The sequence below is a fragment of the Brassica oleracea genome, chromosome C7 (genome assembly GCF_000695525.1).
Source record: "Brassica oleracea var. oleracea cultivar TO1000 chromosome C7, BOL, whole genome shotgun sequence".
In the NCBI taxonomy this organism is placed as follows: domain Eukaryota; kingdom Viridiplantae; phylum Streptophyta; class Magnoliopsida; order Brassicales; family Brassicaceae; genus Brassica; species Brassica oleracea.
The window spans coordinates 45,512,966-45,532,933 of NC_027754.1; the positions used below are offsets into that span (position 1 = coordinate 45,512,966).

Below are 19,968 nucleotides of genomic sequence, written 5' to 3' on the forward strand. Positions count from 1 at the left end.
GTTGAGCAGAAGGCCGACATCCTTACCAAGCCATTAGCAAGGATTATGTTCAAGCAAATGAGGAGCTTAATCGGAGTTCAAGAAATTGTTCTCCCTAATTCAAGTTGGAATTAAGGGGGTGAATGTTGGATAATTCCAAGTTTGTGGAAACTTAACATATTATTAGATGTTTAATATGTTAAGATAAACACAATAAGGAAACCTAGAAATAGGAAAAGGAAGTTTCTATTTAGGTTAGGTTTGTGTTTTTCATATCCCACATGTTAAAGGGAATTGTCTTTCATATAAATATAGGTCTAATGGAGAGGTGTTCCATATGATCTGAGAGAAACATATTGAGAGCTTTAGTTTTGAGTAGTTTCTAAAGCTAATAAGAAAAGTTGTTCTTATAACTCTTTGTGTTTTTAAGAGATCTGAGATCCAGCTCTAGATCCAGCAAATGAACCGGCACCTGAACCACCCGAACCACGAGAACTCGAACTTGATGACGAACTAGAGCTAGAGCTAGGTGATGATCCAGAACCTGAACCTGCACCTGCACCAGAACCAGAGCCTGATCCACCGCCAAGACCAATCCCCAATCCAACGCCTAGACCGACCCCAATCCCACCTAGGTCAATCCCCAAGTCTTTTCTTGCCACTCGGCTCTCCGTTAACATAAGTAAACTTGAAATCACTAATAAACCAAGAAGAACTAGACATTGGACCCTGGCCATTTTGGAATTCTTCGTTTGTAAAAAGACCTTTGAAAAAAACTTGTGTGTAAACCTTGCCAATCAGTGTGTTTTGAGTTTGTAGTCACTTAATTAGATATAAGAGACAATAACATGTTCGGGTATTTATAGAAGCTTTAGGATAGAGACATAGAGTGAGCCATTACGTGTTTATCACCAAATTCAGCTTTACCACTTTGTCATTTTTAATTCATAGTTTACTCAGAATTACATTTAAAGAACCATGAATACCAATTAACCACATATGTAGGCTAAATATAAATTTTGATCGGTGACATATGTAAAATGATGAAATATGATGACTTATAAATTACATTAAAAAATTTCGTTTGATCAAAAAAAAAAAAAATTACATTAAAAAAAATCGAAGCTTAACCTAATTCAGTTCGCGAGGTTTTGTTCACCGGTGAGGTAAAAAAATAAAAGGAAAAGTTGAGGTTACACTATAAATCTCAATACGTCAAATATATTTCACGGGTTTCAATCACAAACATGTCCTATATATTATGAATTTATGATCATCCGTAATGCATAACAAGATTGTTAGCTCATCCTAATTTAGTTCTAACAAAAATTTAAAGATAATAGAAATGGTTAGTGCACATTTAAGGTAGGAATGCAGGTGATGTGTGCATTATCTTTTTACTGATGCCAATCCACCAGAGTTGACGGACCACAAGTAGAGTGGAGGAGTATTGGTGGACCTGGTGGTTTAGACCATGATTATTGGAAGGTTCTTATAGTAGAGTTTTTACCGGAATATAAAAACCCGTCTCTTAGTTTTAAACTAAAAAAGTTAAAAACCGGCTCTTAAAATTCTTATTTAAGAACATGTTCTTAACTTTTTAGTTAAAAGTTAAGAGACGGGTTTTTATATTTCGCTAAGAATCCGGCTATCAACTTACAAAAGCATTTTTAGACCAATACTTATTTGATTATTTTGAACCTAAATTTTTCTGTTAGTGATTTTGGAATATTATAAAATAAGAATATTACAGTCACTTAGATTAACATATTTAACCATTTTTAGTATATTATAGTTCTAGTTACGATAACAATCCTTTATATGAAGTCTGATGTTATAATTCTTGGATCTAACTGACTTATAAAGGTAAAATTATAACCTTTGCAGTTAGCAGATTCAACCATTTGCAAGTACATATATTGTAATTCTTTTTACGACAACGATGGTTTAGATTGCTATATTTATAACTTTTTTGTATGACGCCGGATATTTAAATCTTTGGATCTAACTTATATTCTAAACGTAAATTTTTAATTTGATTACAAAATATAATTTCAATCAATACACATCTTCTTATTATTATTTTTGTGTTTAACATATCTAAATTATGTATGGTGCGGATTGGTTTGTTTATTATAGTTTTTTGAGATACAACTGACAAATTATTTTGTGAATTTTCGATAAGCAAATCTGTCTGTTGTTGGCATATATGTTGTTATCTAACATACTGACTGTAACACGTGACAAAAATTGTTCAAACTCTGGAAAAAATTTATATATATTAGTTATCAATGATATAGAGTCGTTCTAAAAATGAATGCAAACTTTCTATTTCATGGTGTTTGCTACTTTGGTTTGCTCTATCTTATAAATTTGATGATTGATTTTTGTTGGTTAAAGGTTATTTGATGATTGATACAAGCAAAAACTGAGAAGACAAAAAAAAGAAAGAACAAACGTTACGTGCCGGGGAATAAAAACACGACAATGCATTTATTTTATCAACTATCATTAACAGGAAAATTCTCAAATTACAACTTATAGTACAAAAGAAAAGCATCAACAACAAGAAGAATTCATTTCGAATATGGAAGAGTATAAATAACCAAACACGTCAGGAGCTTTTTCCATCTCCTTTATTCACCAACTTTAGAAAATTAAATTTCTAACATTTTATTTTATTTCATACTAATAATAAATACGTAAAATACATAGCAGCAAATAGATATTGCATGCATGCGATATTCTTCATTCAGTCGCCGCCGCCACCGTAACCTCCTCCATATCCACCGCCTTCACCGTACCCTCCTCCGTTACCGGATCCACCTCCTCCACCGCGACCACCTCCTCCTCCACCCCCTCCGCCATGACCCCTTCCACCACCTCCTCCTCTTCCACGACCTGACCCGGAACTTCTGCCAGAACCAGACCCTGCACGTGACCCCGCGTATGATCCAGCTTCCGATCCCGCATCACCTCCACCACCACCAGAGCTCGAAGAACTGCTGGAGCTAGCTGAGGAAGAAGAGCTTGACCCTCCTCCTCCTCCGGATCCTGACCCGGCACCAGCTCCTGATCCAGATCCACCTCCACCGAGACCTATGCCGATGCCAGTACCGATCCCTACCCCTATCCCGCCAAGGTCCAAACCCAAGTCTTTTCTTGCAATCCGGCTCTCGGAGACTAAGCACGACGTGGCCAATATTAAGGTGATTAGAACCAGTGATGATGACTTACTCACAACCATAGTTTTATCTATTGTTTCGTATATGGTAATGTTTTTCTTTTCCTTTTTCTTTTCTATCTAGAGTATCTTTGTGGTGCTATTGATGAATATGATACAAGATGTCAAAGTATTTATAGGCAATCCAGAGCTTATCAATATGGTAGTGACAATCCTACAAGTCAAACTTGTGTACACACCAATTATGATATAGAACTAATAATGACTTAAAACATACTTATAATAACCTTGATCAGAACGTTATCTCCAAGACAACCACTACTTCATTATAACTATAACAGAAAAAAAAATTGTTAAAACTGGAGGCATGACCGACCTATGAGAGGTCCACTAAAGGAGAGTTTGATAGTGGAGCAGGCACTAAAGGGTGTTGTTGCAACGTTGTACATTTTAACATCCACGTATTTATTTTCGTGCAAAACAATCATTACCCATTTATCTCTTTCTTTTTTTCTCGGCTTCCATCTGGATCTTTTATTTATTACAATTGTGGAATTTGCGTCAATCTCTGAGCCTGTATGGGTATCCAACCTATCACCACTAAATCAGATTAGAGATTTTCCCCAACCTCGCTTAAACCCTATTATCTAGAAATTTCATCACTACACCAGCCTAGTCAAATATCATCGCTAAGGCTTCAAGAAGTAAGCAACAATCCATCAAATATTATGGCGCTATGGAACGGACTAGTGCATGGACTTGACCCAATGAAATTTGGGCTGGACAATGCTAAAAAAAGATGAGGGCCGTCAGATTGGTCGGTGATACTTTCTCCTTAACTAGGGCCCTGTTTGTTTGGCAATCGCTAGAGCGACCAGCGGCAACGACTAGCGATAATTTTTTTTGTTCGTTTCATAATCACTATTTTGTAATCGCTAGCAATTAATTGATGTTATCGGTCACTGTGTTAGTTCGTTTTGCTATCGCTATCTCATAGTCTATTATATATATATTTTTTTAAATACATAATTTAATGATATTTAATATTTTTAATTAAATAACTTTAAATTGTACAATTTTTTTTTAATTTTTAAGAGTAATTTTAATTTTAATTTAAGTTTAAATTTTAAATTTTAAATTTTAATTTTAATTTGCTGCAATCAATCACTTAGTTGTTCATTTCTTTGTCGCCGGTGACTAATCACTGAAACGTAAAACACAATTTTGAATTTGTCGCTTAAAAAATTAGCGAGTAAAAATTACGATCATTGATCGCAGCAATTAGTCGTTGGTTCAACAATTGGTAAACGAACAACATTTTGATCGCTATCGCTAGTCGCTGCTGCCAGCGACTGCCAAACGAACATGGGATAAACTTGTATTAATGATCACCAATACACGTAGTTGGGTTATCGTTTACCACTGATAGACATGGTTGGTTTATCATTAACCATGGGCTTAACCAATTTGGTACACAAGAATCTACTGAGAGTGCATATTCCTCAAAACAATGGGCCTTTTTTGCTTAAAGCAATGTGTTACCATATTGTGGAAAACGATAAATCAACTGTCTACTATCGGTGGGATTGTTTTTGCACTGAACTAGTGAATGTTGCGTGTTTCATCTTATAGTCCACATCCTAGCCCACCACAAACTCCAAACTATTTTTTCAAGATATTACTGGTGTTACAATTCACCAAGCCAAAGAAAGGACCATTAAGAGTAAGATGGCCTCTCAGAAATCTTAATCCTCTTACTTTTACCAGAGTTTTTTTTTTTTACCAGAGTTCTTATCACTAATTTTTTGCGTCCTGAATTATTTTGGATGAACTTATAAGTCTTCCAGATTTCCATAACAAGAACTTATAAGTCTTCCAGATTTCCATAACAACTAATAATAGACAAGTCATTTATCAGTAATCTCGAGTTGACACTTCTTGGTCAATGTTTGAAATAAACAATGTTTCATAAGATCACTTTCCTAATGATATACTATAGTTAAACTACCACAGTTTTATTATCCTATTTGTATTCTTATATAATACTTCCTCCGTTTTCGAAAGTAAGGTGTTTTAATTGAATTGAAATATGCCCGTGTGGGGAGCTAACAGTTTCAGCACCATTTAGATTCTCAATTATCTCATTATTAAAACCTACTCCATCTGTTCCCGAAACTAAAATGTTTTAGATTTTTTACTTGTTCCACAAAGATAGAATTTCTATATGTTTAAGGTTCTTTTTTATATTTTTAAGAAACATTAAATAAAAATATTTGAATTGATTGAATTTCATTGGTGAAAAGTTATTGGAAAATGTAAAATAAAGTAAAATAAAAATTAAATTATAAATATTTATTGAATTCTTAACGAGCGTGAACACTTTAGAAAATTTTATTTTTGGGAATAAAAGGAATACGAGGAATCGAATTAGGTGAACGGGAAATGCGACACAAGTAAACTTTCTGATCTCAAAAGAGAAGGGATAAACAATTTCGTGTGGTCTTTATGAAGGCAACTTCCTGATCTATGAACACGTGGCTTAGTTATTTCAATACATTAATTTGTCTAGTTACCAAATTTGAGTTTTGACGAAGAAACCTTCTTTTTTTTTTTTTTTTTTTTTTTTTTTTTGGCAACACAAAAAAACTTATTTGGATCTGACTAGTGACCATTCGGAAAAATAAGAAGAACGAATAGAAAAAAAATATATAGAAATAAAATAACAGGAATAAAAAGAAATGATTGTTCCTTCTCAAATTTAATAAGGAATAATTTTGGTTTTGAATGGTGACTAAGGAACGAAAAGAACACTAAATTCCTTAACATTCCCAAAAAAATTACCATTCACAAGAAATAGTTTTTCCTTCTTGTTCCTCTCCATTTCTTTTTTTGTAGAGAAATATAGAACAAAAGCATTCTTTGTTAAATTTGATAAAGAACAAATATTCATTTTTATTCCTGCAATTTTATTCATATACGTTCATTTCATATTGGTTTCTCGTGTCCCCGAAAAAGTCACCAGTCGGAACCATCTTTATCCTTCGATTCTCTACAAAAAAAGGAACGAGAAATAATGAGAGAAAATTATTATTCCTTGTGAATGATGATTTTTTATAAAAACGTTAGGAAATACATTGTTCGTCGTCATTTCTTTGTTACCATTCATACCCTTTGTGTTCAACTATATGGCAAAAGTACAAAAAATTGAGACTTTGCCACGTGTAGTGCCTTGACGACTTTCACCAAAACCCTTTTCACTTTCTCACCACGTTGGCACGCATATCGGGCCCCACGGTTTCATTCGTCATTCTTTAGCCACAAATTTTATGAGATTTTGCCACGTGCAATGCCTTGACGACTTTCACCACAATCCTCTTCTATTTCAATATTTTTGTAAACAACTAAGAAAAACAGAGGTTTTTTGACTGAAGAAAAACAGAGGTCAACCCAGAAAAAAAAAACACTTTAGCGGGGGATACGTATTGAATTGTGTTTTCTCATTAGTCGTCATCACCATCATCAATAAAACAAACATTGTGTCCCTTTCAAATGACTGAATCATTGAATAGATATTCACAGCTCAGTGGCAAGTTGTAACCGAAGGGCTGAGGCAATACATACCTATATGTATTTCTTTGGTATTTTGAAGGTCTTTAATCTTTATATCCCTGCTTACCAAAAAATAAGAAATAAAACAGTATTTATAAGGATAAATAGACCATCTTGACCTTCTCTTTAAAAATAATTTATCTTCAACATAAGTTTTAACAACATTTGATCCTTCAACAAGTTGACTTCATTCATTACTTCAAGTTCAACTATACTAATCATGCAACCACATTTTAAAAGAATTTAATGCACATGAGCATCATAAGCACCGCTATTGAATTGACGCTACACAATTGTATGCGAAGTAAGAGTTAGGAACTTAATTAGGATACATACTAGCTACGATTAACATTTAACCAAATTTCATAACTGATGCAATCACGTTGAAACATGTATACATCAACATATCTCCACAATATCTAATACCTAGCTCTTTCTGCTTCAGTACAACAATTCGATTGTGTGGATAGTATATGACATCGTTCGTTAATTACATAAAGTTATGGTATAAAGTATAACTACATCAACTCTCTTTTTGCCAGGGTATCTCTCGTAAAGGTTTGCAACTCTTGTAGACTTATTTCATTTTATATGATAATTAACATCCTTAGCAAAAAAAAACTACATCAACTCGTAAATATCAAACTTTTAATGGATTATACAAATACTTACGAGATGTTGGTAGGTTGTATGTAGCTTGCGATGAAACTTCCCCACGTAATTTCTCTTCTCGCCACAATCTCTACCTACTAACTGCTAACTACTTTACGCCCAGCGCCCTTTCGCTGTTTTATGTTTATTAATGCTCTTATATTTCCTCCTCATTTCTATCATATTTTAATTTTCTACAATCTTTAAATTCGACTATGTTATAGTTTGTTAATACAAGCCACCTTTGTGTGAGTTTTGCGTATGTAATTACCGACCTACAAGTTTGTTCAATTCTGGCATTCTGAAACCTAACTCTTTCTAATTCCATATTCCAACATTCATCTATTTTGAAATCGTTTTTATATATACTGATTTATGCAGTAAATAGTAATATAAGCAGCAGTTTTACTACAATTGTCAGTCTAGTGTAAATGAACTAAATTATAAATATGACTAATTGTCATCACCATTTTTTTTTAAAAAAAAATTGAATTTCTTACATATTCACATTTGAGATATAGAAATGTGACGCATCACATTTTGATTATTGATTTATAATTTTCAATACATAATTTTTTTTGTATTTAGTATCAAGTCCAAATTAAAGAAATGTTTTAAACTATCTTAGATTTACACGACATATCTATGAGTTTTAGTGTACAGTTTGGCAAATACGAATTGTGCGTAATATAGGTAGTTTTTAAAAAAAGGTGGATTGTCTCCTTACAGAAATATATAGCAATTTTAAAAAAATTATTTGGTTTTACTTAATATTTTTATATGCATCTTATAAGTATAATTTTATTCGGGTAACAATTATTTTTTAGTTATTTCATTTCCATTAAATCTAAATCAATTCTTATAAAAAGTTAGTGTGTATATGTACCCTCTGTTAACTAATGTCCGAGTTCTAGACATCTGAAATTATTAATAATCATGGTCATTAAAATAAAAAAATTCTCATAATTTTTTTGAGCAAATTAATTCTTATATAATTTTTTCCGTCACGTCTGACGGATGTCAGAAATGCATTTTAAGAAATCCGACATAGGCAAGAGAAGGGAGAACTAGACAGACTTATCTTGCTAGGCAAAGAAAGTTAGAATGTATAGCTCGTATGTGGAATTGACTGGATAGATCACTCTTGCAGAAGGAGGTAGAACCGGAGATGAAAATTTTAAATTTTTTTATTTTTTATAATTTGAAATCTTATCCCCAAAATTCCACTTCTCAACGGTAAAACTTAAACTCTAAACCCTAAACTCCATCCATTGACTCTAAACTCTAATATCTAAATTAATTAATCCTATGAGTATAATTATATATTTACTTTTTTAATAAAACATTTAATTTTATTTTTACTAAACTCTACCCATTAACTCTAAACTCTAATATCTAAATTAATTAATCATATGGGTATAATTATATATTTATTTTTTTAATAAAACATTTAATTTAATTTTATTCATTTTATTTTTAAAATCTATATTTGTGACAAAAACTTTTTTAGATATATCTTACGGAATTTCTCATTCTTTAATTGCATTTGTATATATTTGTAATATTCAATTAGAAAAGATTATGGGATTTGATATTAGCCGGAACTAGTTTTGAAGTGTTTCTGAAAGAAGACACGTTGCCAAAAAAGATCAACGCGTACACAGAACCCATTAGGGGCTTGACTTGTAGATATTGGATAACCAAAATATTAATTAAGATGGTTACAGGGTTTTAAACATTAATTAAGAAATACTTTAGCACTATTATAAGAGATGAGACAATAAATAAAAGATGAGTAGCTGGGAACGTGCAACAGAAAATAGTTCACCCAACTTTCTCCTATTAATATGCTTCTATCTTCTTTTCTCTTCCTACTTCTAACCTTCTCTTCTTCCACACACATAAATACAGACACGCTTTTGATAATATAGAACAAGAACAAGAACAAGAACAAGAAAATTATGGATCAAGAAAAGTCTCATTCCTGCTGCTGCGTTCTTGATGCTTCCACTTATGTGGGCTTCTGGATTCTCAAGAAGTTGCTTAGCAGAGGATACTCTGTTCACGCAGCTATTCGTAAAAACGGTATCTATCTCTTCTTGGCGCAACTAAAAAGAATATTTTTCTGGTTGTTTCATTCAATTGTTTTCGTCTGATAATTAGGAGATAGTGAAATTGAGGAGACAATCCGAGAGATGGAAGCAACAGAGGAGAGATTAGTTGTGTACGATGTTGATGTGTTGGATTATCAAAGCATACTTGTCTCTCTCAAGACATGTAACGCTGTCTTCTGCTGCTTAGATAGCCCTGAAGGATACGATGTGAGTGACTTCATCAATCATCTTCTAAATATGTATTTGTGTAGATTAAGAGTTTTGTTTGAGATTTTGTGTAAATCATTATTATAGGAGAAGGAAGTGGATTTGGAGGTGAGAGGAGCTATCAATGTGGTGGAAGCATGTGGAAGAACAGAGAGCATAGAGAAGATTGTATTCTCTTCTTCTTTAACAGCTTCAATTTGGAGAGACAACATTGGAACTCAGAAGGATGTTGATGAGAAGTGTTGGAGTGATCAAGACTTCTGTCGCAACAAAAAGGTTTCTAATCTTTCTTCACTCTCTTTTGTTAATATGATTTTTAGGTATTAATCGTGATATGATTTATGTGAAAATTTTGGTGAATAAATTGGACCCACAACTAAAAGTTTATAGGCCGGATTGGAATAGCTAAAATAATTTTCCTTACATTTCATTTAATGTAGGTAGCTCAAATTATTTCAGTATTTTATTTGTCAGTTCTATATGTTTGAATTTTGAAAAACTATACACATAATTAATTTATTGGCAGAAAACTTGGATATGTTAAAAGTATTAATTTAATTTATAAATTTGGATAGGTATCTTCTTAATAGTCAAAGTTGGGGTTTCATCAAATGTATTGTCACATTATCTCGAATCATTTAATTTTGCGACATAGAAAATTCGTAAGGTTGCAGATTAATTGAATATATTCAATTCTATGACTCATAAATACAATGTACAGCTCTTGATTCCTGTATAGTTGCCTTTGGAAAAATTAAAGGGCATAATTTGTGTTTATTGATTAATTTTTTTGCTCAAATGTTTATTGATTAATTAGATACAGTTGATCTAGTAGTCTTTTATGACTATCATCACTATATTAAAGGGTGACATGTTTTATATGTAAATGTGCATGCCTATACTATATACATGTTATCATTGTGATCGTCATAAATGAACTTATCTAACTTGTGCGACAAATTATTCGAGGACAATATTAACGTGTTATAGCTGTATGACATCGAATCGGACAGTCAACGAAAAAGCTGAAACTAATGGCAATACCTTTTTTTTGCTTTCTTGTTGTTACTTTTGGGGGCTTAATCTTTTTTGGTTACTATTAGTAGTAACTACTTTTTTCATACGCACAAGCTCAAATTCACGTGCGTACATTTTGTATGTTGGATGCAGTTGTGGCACGCATTGGCAAAGATGTTGTCCGAGAAAGCAGCTTGGGCACTAGCCATGGACCGTAGGCTCAACATGGTCTCTATCAATCCTGGTCTTATCGTTGGACCATCGGTTGCACAATATAACCCTAGGCCCACCATGTCCTACCTCAAAGGTACATAACTACATACTACATAATCATATTATATATACACTCAATATACTTGTAGATGTTCATTAATGTAAATTTATAACTCGGTCAAACTATTTAGAAGTAAACAACCGAAATATATAGAGTTTATGTTCCAATCTGTAAGAAAAGAAGTGCTCCACAAGGACCACAACTAGTATACATACATTTAAAGAATATAGGACAATATCGTTTTATATGTTTTCTTTACTAAAAATACCAAAACATTACCAAAATTCAAAAAAATACCACAAGTTGATTTAGAAAGCATGTAGGAAGGTACTATTGTAGAGAAGCAAAAAAATGTTTTGAGAAAGAGGTCCTAAATGAGCCAAAGTTCAAAAAAAAAAGCGAGGTCCTATATGAGATATATATTGTTTTGGGTTGAAATTCTGGAAAAAAATTAGGAAATTTCTCCCTGTAATTTTGTTTCAAGTTTTTAGGAAATATTTCCCTATATTTTTGTTTTGGTTTGAATTTGACGAAATGGTGTTGGTAACAGGAGCTGCACAAATGTATGAGAATGGAGTGTTGGCGTACGTAGACGTTAAATTTTTAGCGGATGTTCATATTAGAGCATACGAGGATGTTTCAGCTTGTGGTCGATATTTCTGCTTCAACCAAATCGTTAACACAGAAGAAGAAGCTCTCAAGCTTGTCGAGAGTTTGTCTCCTTTGATACCTATGCCACCGAGGTACATTTTATTCTATAATTGACTATAAACTTAGTCTAATTAATGTTTTCATGCGAAGATGGTAATTCAATTGATGCAACTTAGTCTAATTAATACTTTATGTGTATAAATGTCATGTAGGTATGAGAGTGTAATGCAAGGAAGCGAAGTTTACGAAGAAAGACTGAGGAACAATAAATTGAGCAAGCTGGTGGAAGCTGGCTCTGCTTGTTAAACAAATATTTAAATTGAAGATGAGGAGCTTATACAAGAAAGGGTCATAGTTTGTATACTAAGCTTCTCAATTCATACTTCATAGTAGCATGTGTTCTCGTGAACTATTTATTTATAAAAATCATATTTCATGTGATTATATATTAGCATACGAGTGATGGGTAGAGGTTTTTATATTTTCCCGGGAGCACAATGTCAATGCTTCTCCAATTTTATACTTTACAGCAATGTTCCCTACAAATGTGCAATAATATATAAGAATGCTTTACGTTATAAAGTTTTGATCGTTTTGTGTAAAAAAAATATTTGTTTCAAAACATTGATAATAACACATCTAAAATGTAAATGACAAAGATAATTCCACTAATTATCAATAAATTTTATTAACTATTTCCTTTTCTAATATACAACCATATCATAGAACCCTGATTTTACTATCTACTACATAAACAACCACGATTCTGTGACATAATCATTATTTGTTATGAAAGAAAAAGAGGCTTCAAAAATTACAAAATAGTGAAACTTTTTTCTAAAAACACTTCGAGGCCTTTCACATAAAGAAAAGGGTGAAATGAAATCATAGATTAGGTTCCTGGCATTATTAGGTAGGCGTAAAAACGTTTTATTAGGCGTGACACTGATAATAAATCATAGTATTGTGCAGTTGGTATTGTGGATTGTTTATTATTCAATTTTATACAGTTTCCTTTTTTTTTTGGGATCAAATATACAGTTTCTTTAAAAAAAACTGAAATACAGTAGAACCTCTATAAATTAATAATGTTGGGACTTTCAAATTTTATTAATTTATAGAGATATTAATTTACAAAAGTTTTATTATTTAGTTTTTTTTTTATTTTAAGATATATTTATTCTAAGATAAGAAAAATATTTGATTTTAATGCATAGACATTAGTTGTTATTTTTTTGAAATTTGACACTTATATTACCTTTATTATATTATATAGTGTATATAATATAAATTTCATAGAACTTAAATGTGATTTTAGATATAATATTACCAAATCTCATCAAAAATATTTTAAGTGTTAAGAAAATATAAAGATAATTTCATTTTAAATATAAAACAAACAATATAATAATAAAATATATGTATATATAAATTATTAATTTATAATTTTAATGGAACCATATTTACATAGAATATTTTTAAAAATTATTATCTTATTATTTTATCGATTTGTGTTTAATTTTGAACCGGTCCAAATTGAAACCGCCGAAATTTATTAATTTATAAAAAATATTAATTTATCGAGTATTAATTTATCGAAGTTTTATGTATAATGAAAATCTTAATTGGGCCAAGATTGTGTCTGAGTAGACCCAATAAAAAAAACTTATAACTAAGTTGAGCGAAATGACGCCGTTGCAGCATCCCTGACCCCTTACATGTTCCGTTCTGCTCGACGATCGTTCGAGTTGAAACCAAACCTTACTTCCTCTCTCGAACCCTACATTGAAAGAAGATGGTGTTGATCGAGCAAGAGACCCTCATCAAAGACGAACCAAATCTACCGTCTTCATCCTCACCGCAAATAGCTGCGACGGAGGCGAAACAAGTCCACGACGGAGATGATTCCGACGGATTCGAAACTGCCAGCGAACGTGAAGAAGACGATAGCATAAACGACGCCGTAACGAGCCAAGAGGAACCACCACATCAGGTTGAGCTCAACCTGATAACCAGGTGACACGAGTTCTTACATTCATCTTTTTAGGGTTTTTGCAGTTATGGGTTTATGTATCCTGTAATAAAGTTTGAAACTTTTAGATGAAATTAGTAGAGAGATTGGTTAAAGTTTGTTTTTTTTTTTTTAATATGGAAGGAGAAAGCCATGAAAGAAGCTAATGAAGCTAAAGTGGAAGGAAACAGTATGTTCGTTAATGGGCTTTACGAAGAGGCCTTGTCAAAGTATGATCTTGCGTTAGAGCTTGTTCAGGAGTTTCCTGACTGCACAGAGCTTCGTTCCATATGCCGTTTAAACAGAGGAGTGTGTCTCCTCAAACTGGTATGTCCTTTAGCTTGAGAGTTGAGGGATCACACACTATCAATAGTACTCGAGAAATGTTGCTCAGGGTAAGTACGAAGAGACGATCAAGGAATGCACAAAAGCGTTAGAGCTGAATCCTACTGTGACACCCGTCACTTTCGAAATAGTAAAAATACTTCGATAAATACAAATATCTGAAATATCCATATATAAATATTTGAAAGTCCACATCCACGCATGAATTCCATAATATAAAATAAAATCCGAAACATAAGGTACGACATAAACCGAGAATCCAAAATACGAAATACCATAACGATAAAAGTCCAAAGGCTTAGAGGCCCGATAACGATAAAATCGATAAAACGATAGAAGCCCAAAAGCCCAATAGCACCGGTCCGAAAAATCACTCCTGCTCATCGGTCTCACCTGAAAGGGGGAAATAAGGAGGGGTGAGCGACAGGGGAATCGCCCAGTGAGGTATGGGATGCTAAACCGCAAACCACTGACTCAGTTCATAGCACTACAACTATGTAGGCCTAGCTCTAGCACGAGACAATCACGGTGCCTATTACACCACACAGAACAATCACATATGTCTAGTGGACTAGACATGATACAACCAATGCGATAATAGCATTTAATTAATTAATTAATTAATTAATTAATTAATTAATTAATTAATTAATTAATTAATTAATTAATTAATTAATTAATTAATTAATTAATTAATTAATTAATTAATTAATTAATTAATTAATTAATTAATTAATTAATTAATTAATTAATTAATTAATTAATTAATTAATTAATTAATTAATTAATTAATTAATTAATTAATTAATTAATTATTTAATTAATTAATCCGGTTTATCCTAACCGATTTTCAATTGATTTTAACCGACCGGTTTATCCTAACCGAATCGAAATCGATTTAAACCGGTCAAACCACCGGTTGACCGAGTCAACCGAGTTGACTCACCGGGTCGACTCGGCCGAGTTAGCGAGTCGCCGGCGAGTCACCGGTGTCGGTCACCGGCGGCGACGGCGGAGATCCGGCGGTGGCTTACCGGAAATTTGGCCGGCGGCGACGGCGGAGAACGGTGGTCCGGCGGCGGCGCTGCGGCGGAGGACGGTGGTCCGACGGCGGCGCGTGGAACTCACGCGCGCGCAGAGGCGAATCTTCGGGGGGCGCGTACGGCTTCGTCCAGGCTCCGATCGCGACGCGGTTGGTGTCTACGGCTTCGTCTTGACGAGAGGAACACGATGATGGCCTCGAGCTGCGGTTGATGGTGATGACGAGCTTGACGACGTCCTGGCGTGCGGTGGCTCCGGCGAAGACTCTTGGTGAGCTTCTTACTTCCCTCTCTCTCTCTCTCTCTCTCTCTCTCTCTCTCTCTAAAGAAAAATGACTTGACCCTTGGGCAAAGCCTAGGGTTGGGGTCATTACACCTACTTACGCTAAAGCCTTGGTTCGCAGGTCAGAAGCACACGAGAAGCTTGAACACTTTGAAGAAGCTGTCGCTGGTGAGAACACAGAGGAGTTATGTCTTAGTTGTTGTTGTATAGGTTAAATGGAAGAGTTCACTTCCGAGTCTTTCTCTTTTTTTTCTCATATGCAGATTTGAAGAAGATCTTAGAACTTGATCCTTCGAATGATCAAGCTAGGAAAGGGATTCGACGCCTTGAACCTCTTGCTGCGGAGAAGCGAGAAAAGATGAAAGAAGAGGCTATAAGTAAGTTCTGAGAGTATCCCATTATAAACCTTGTTATCTTTTGTAATCAGCATCAGTTGTGGTTCTTTGGTGTCACATATCCCTGAGTAGATGTATTTGTGTCTGTAGCTAAGCTGAAGGAGATGGGAAACTCAATTTTGGGTCGATTTGGGATGAGCATAGACAACTTCAACGCTGTTAGAGATCCCAACACTGGCTCCTACTCTCTATCCTTCCAAAACTAGTCACTATATCATTATGTTGTTCTTTCTACCGCTTGATTTATAGCAACAAAATGGTTAATATTGCAATGTGTTATGTTCTTGACGCATTGGTAGTGAAATGATGAGCAATCTTTTTGGATTTTAGTATAGCTGTAAATTCAAAATTCAATGTTACAACTTACAACAATGGATAACGTTCTCACATGATACAGAAAATACAAGTAGTCACTATTGAATCCCTTGAAAACTTGTACGTCTTTTGTGTGTTACAGATTGTGTGTTATGGCATGCTGCTCCAAGTACTCTTTGCTGTTCATTTCTGTTAACCTGCGTGTAATAAACAAACTCACTTGAAGAGCAAGAAACTTAATAAAGCTTTTAGGTTATATACTTTACTGGTTGTGTCTTTCAGTTACATTACCTACTGATGGTTCTATCTTTGGCAAAACCTAACTCGTTGTCCACGCATAGCTCAGAGACATCGTTCTTTCTTGACCTCGACGACGTTCTCGGAGACATTGATTTCGCATCAGAGATTGTCACAATCTTTTCCAAGAGTTCTTGAGGAGTTGCTTCAGCTGTACACAACAGCCTCGCTCTGTTCTCATACATCACCTGCAACTCGGTTTGATGAAAGGTTTGGTTAATACCATCTTAGAAGACTACAAAAGTTAAAAAGAGACAGAACCGGGGAACTGCATACATCGACTAGCGTGACGAATCTATAAGCAGCAGTCCGGTTATGAAGCCCAAAGACAGGTACTCCTTCCAATGCAAGTGTATGAAACTTCTCTGCAACATCAGGACAAATATGAGACAAGAGTTGGTTGGTCTGGCAGATGAGAGAGAGTAACTTACTGAACAATCCGAAGTAATCAGCAGCTCCAAGAGGTCGGTCGCATAACTCTTCAAAAGGGAAGTACGCACATCCATTAGCACCTAATGAAACCTGTTCATGACGCAGAGAACTAGTCTGATGATGAACTTATACAGGACACAAACATAAGTGATGTTGGGATACTAACTATACCTGTAACTTTCTTCCCATGACCACTTCAACTACCTGTGGACGCGCAACAACGTTGCCTCCAATAAGTTCTTGGAACTTCTGTTTCAGAAGGGTGGAAAGATCTGTACCGATAAAATAGAATCCTTGCTCAGCCTGCACAAGTCCAACAAACCATGCTGGTTACTAAACTCTACTTTAGTCTGAAGCCAAGACAAGTGACCTAGGGAGTTTCTTTGAGTTATACCGAAGTTAGTTTCCGGTAATCAACGGCTGAGCCAATCTCATGAACCACATTCCTTTCCTGCAAGGATGGAACTTCTATGAGAGTCAGGAAGAACAAAAAAAGCTGGAAGTTGATTGATGGAAGTAATGGAGATACCTTTAGTGAGGCAATGAAAGGTAGGAAGAGATCTCTCTGGAGTCCTCCTTCATAGAGTTTATCAGGATTCCTATTTGATGTGGCAACTAGAATCTACATTTAATAAAAAAAGTCAGCTACTATGACATTGCTGAAGTTGATTATAGCAGTGTAATGTAACACAAGGACCGCACTTACTATGCCATTACTGAAGAGATGTCCAAAGAGTCGGTTAAGTATCAGAGCATCTGCAACATCAGTTACCTGTAGTAACAGAAACACAAGCCTTAATGAAAAATGGGTTGAACCAAAGATGATCAGTTTCAAGAAGATGATATATGTAAGAAGAAGAAGAAGAAGATACCATGAACTCATCTAGACATAATAAGATTGCATCATGAGCTATCTCTTGTGCAACAACTTCAAGTGGATCTGATAAACCCTTGTGCTTCTGCATTAACATTTTGAAGCATAATCAAACAGCTATCTCAAGCAGATAAACAAAGGAAGTTTGATCATTCATACTTGTAATCGACTATGAACGGTTAACATGAAATCATGGAAATGTATCCTCTGCTTCTTCCATGTGCAAGGCCTAATGAGACACGAAGGAAGATCATGAGCCTCAATGCTATGATAATAATGTGATCATACAAAAAAACTTACAATTGATCAAAGAATAAGTCCATCAACATGGTTTTCCCTGTGCCTACACCTCCATAGAGGTACAGTCCTTTGACGGGCGAGACAGTAGACTGTGGCATGATCCTAGACCAGAACCAACGGCTTCTGCTTCAGAGACAAAAGCCAGGTTAAGTTTCTCAATCCCAACAAAGAATAAAAGACTCAAAAGAAGAGAAGAACCACCTTGATGATTTATCAGAAGTGTTGTAACGATCTAGACGACATGTATCTACTGATTCCACAAGCTGATCATGTAGTCTCTGAAGCTCTTTCAACGCACCTAGCTGCAACATTTCAAACAAAAAACCTTCAGCCGCAAGTAACATGAATTTAATCTCATTGATCAATATTTTTTTGTTAACGTACTTGGCAGATATCACCAGTCATGAGCTCGCCATCACTGATTCGTCTCTCATACTCAACAAGCGGTCCTGTTCTATTCACATCTGCTGTTTTACATATTACAATATCAACCATCATACTAAACTCTAACAAAACAAAAACCTCAGAGATTGGTCGAGTTTGATTAGAAAGAAACAAACCTGAGGATGAGACAGTTAGCTTAATAGCAGCATCAGCTGCTTCTACTGCCTCTGCTGATAAGCCTCTGGAGAAGCTTAACCTCGAAAACAGAGTTGAGTTACAAGTGTTTGCGTTCACCAGAGCTTCGTTTTGATGGACACCGACCAATAGTTTGCGGCTTTTTGAGGAGAAAGTTGATGAGTTGCGTTCTTGATTCCTCAGAGCCCATCTAATTCTACTTAGAGAAGACGATGATCTAAGGACTGGTCTCATCTGCGGATCAATGCAAAACTGAATTATGCTTGCAGAAACCAGAAGACGAACAATGAAACTACTAAGTTCAAAAAAAAAAAAAAGAAACAATGAAACTACTTCTTTAAAAACAGGGATGCATACAGTTTTGAGAATTGTCTAGTAAATGTATCACTATCACCAGAAAAATAAAACTATTTTTTTTGGTTTGCTTATCCAATGAAAGAAGAATCAAGTAGAACGCCCACAAAACTCAAAAAAAGAGAGGATAGAAATATTCAAAGCTATTGGCATATACTATTTGCATTATTGCAGTTATTCTTTTCTTGATATTAATATAAAAGTCTCACTACATGTGATGTAACGCTCAATAACAACAATAGATGTTACACAAACAGAGCAATAATTGATGAAGGAGACTCACCTTGAACTATGAACAGCTAGAAGTTTTAATTTTACAGAGGCAAAACAAAACCCAGGAAGAAAAAAAAAACTTTGAATCAAAATATGAAGAATCTGAACCGGATGAGAATTGGGCACAAGATGAAAAAGGGTGTGAGGAATTTATCACGCAATGGGATGATATATCTGGATAAGATACAGATAGAGAGAGAGGCCCAAGAAAGGAGGAGATTTTCTCAAAGAAGCAAAACAGCAAAGAAGAAGAAGATTAACAGTTAAGACTTGTGAGATAGAGACGTGATCAAAATAGGATAGACCTTCTTTTATCGCCTGAGACACGTGTGTATCTCTGTTTATTTTTGTTTAATTATTGAATAAGTAGTGGTATCCGCTAATTATTGGATTGTTAATGTTAAACTTATATGCACAGTTGTTTTCCAGATCATGAGAAAATCAAATATATTATTTGTATAATCCCCTTATTTAGAAGAGTTGACTTTGAAATTGTGAAGTAATGTTCTTGATATATCTTTTTCCATTTCAATGACTTACTAAACTTAACCCTACTTTAATGTATAACAAATACAAGTCAAATGAGATTTTTTTTTCCTAATAATAAAACTACATTAATTAAAAAAAGAAATACTATATAGTATATACTTATTCAAAATGAAGCTTCTCGATGTTGCGCTTGCGTCTCCCATAACGGTGGGGCCTAAGCTAGTTGCAAATGCCCATTCAAGGGCTAAGCATCTTCCACGTGGAATATACCGACGTGAATCCTTCTTCTTGGTCC

The 19,968-nt window shown here is 34.3% G+C and overlaps 5 protein-coding genes across 6 annotated transcripts; 2 read left to right on the forward strand and 3 right to left on the reverse strand.

Annotated features, from left to right (window-relative positions):
• Nucleotides 1–404: 404 nt before the first annotated feature.
• Nucleotides 405–716, reverse strand: LOC106303436 (counting factor 45-1-like). The gene has a single exon (XM_013739705.1). It carries the CDS (start codon nt 714–716, stop codon nt 405–407), a length of 312 nt encoding a protein of 103 aa, XP_013595159.1.
• A 1,820-nt stretch (nt 717–2,536) lies between these two features.
• LOC106304248 (glycine-rich cell wall structural protein 2-like) lies at nt 2,537–3,333 on the reverse strand. Its single transcript, XM_013740655.1, has one exon. The coding sequence runs from the start codon at nt 3,224–3,226 to the stop codon at nt 2,732–2,734; it is 495 nt and encodes a 164-aa protein (XP_013596109.1). The 5' UTR covers nt 3,227–3,333; the 3' UTR covers nt 2,537–2,731.
• Nucleotides 3,334–9,238: 5,905 nt separating this feature from the next.
• On the forward strand, nt 9,239–12,127 carry LOC106301716 (cinnamoyl-CoA reductase 2). The gene is made up of 6 exons (XM_013738168.1): nt 9,239–9,508; nt 9,587–9,744; nt 9,832–10,020; nt 10,915–11,068; nt 11,586–11,778; nt 11,899–12,127. Exons 1-6 carry the CDS (start codon nt 9,385–9,387, stop codon nt 11,990–11,992), a joined length of 912 nt encoding a protein of 303 aa, XP_013593622.1. The 5' UTR covers nt 9,239–9,384; the 3' UTR covers nt 11,993–12,127.
• A 1,269-nt stretch (nt 12,128–13,396) lies between these two features.
• On the forward strand, nt 13,397–16,089 carry LOC106305834 (tetratricopeptide repeat protein 1). Its single transcript, XM_013742233.1, has 6 exons — nt 13,397–13,679; nt 13,842–14,024; nt 14,092–14,148; nt 15,437–15,533; nt 15,629–15,742; nt 15,851–16,089. Exons 1-6 carry the CDS (start codon nt 13,482–13,484, stop codon nt 15,964–15,966), a joined length of 765 nt encoding a protein of 254 aa, XP_013597687.1. The 5' UTR covers nt 13,397–13,481; the 3' UTR covers nt 15,967–16,089.
• Nucleotides 16,060–19,506, reverse strand: LOC106305831 (lactation elevated protein 1). Of its 2 annotated transcripts, none has more exons than XM_013742227.1 (15): nt 19,195–19,506; nt 18,539–18,791; nt 18,363–18,445; nt 18,180–18,280; nt 17,979–18,101; nt 17,838–17,907; nt 17,677–17,763; nt 17,511–17,576; nt 17,334–17,426; nt 17,199–17,255; nt 16,976–17,107; nt 16,804–16,894; nt 16,649–16,737; nt 16,367–16,560; nt 16,060–16,272 (listed from the first exon to the last, which is right to left on the reverse strand). In XM_013742227.1, the coding sequence occupies exons 2-15, from the start codon at nt 18,789–18,791 to the stop codon at nt 16,212–16,214; spliced, it is 1,500 nt and encodes a 499-aa protein (XP_013597681.1). In that variant the 5' UTR covers nt 19,195–19,506; the 3' UTR covers nt 16,060–16,211. The 2 variants fall into 2 exon arrangements, with proteins under 2 accessions (XP_013597681.1, XP_013597682.1); XM_013742228.1 differs by having other exon boundaries at nt 18,363–18,442; nt 19,195–19,505.
• Between the last annotated feature and the right edge of the window lie 462 nt (nt 19,507–19,968).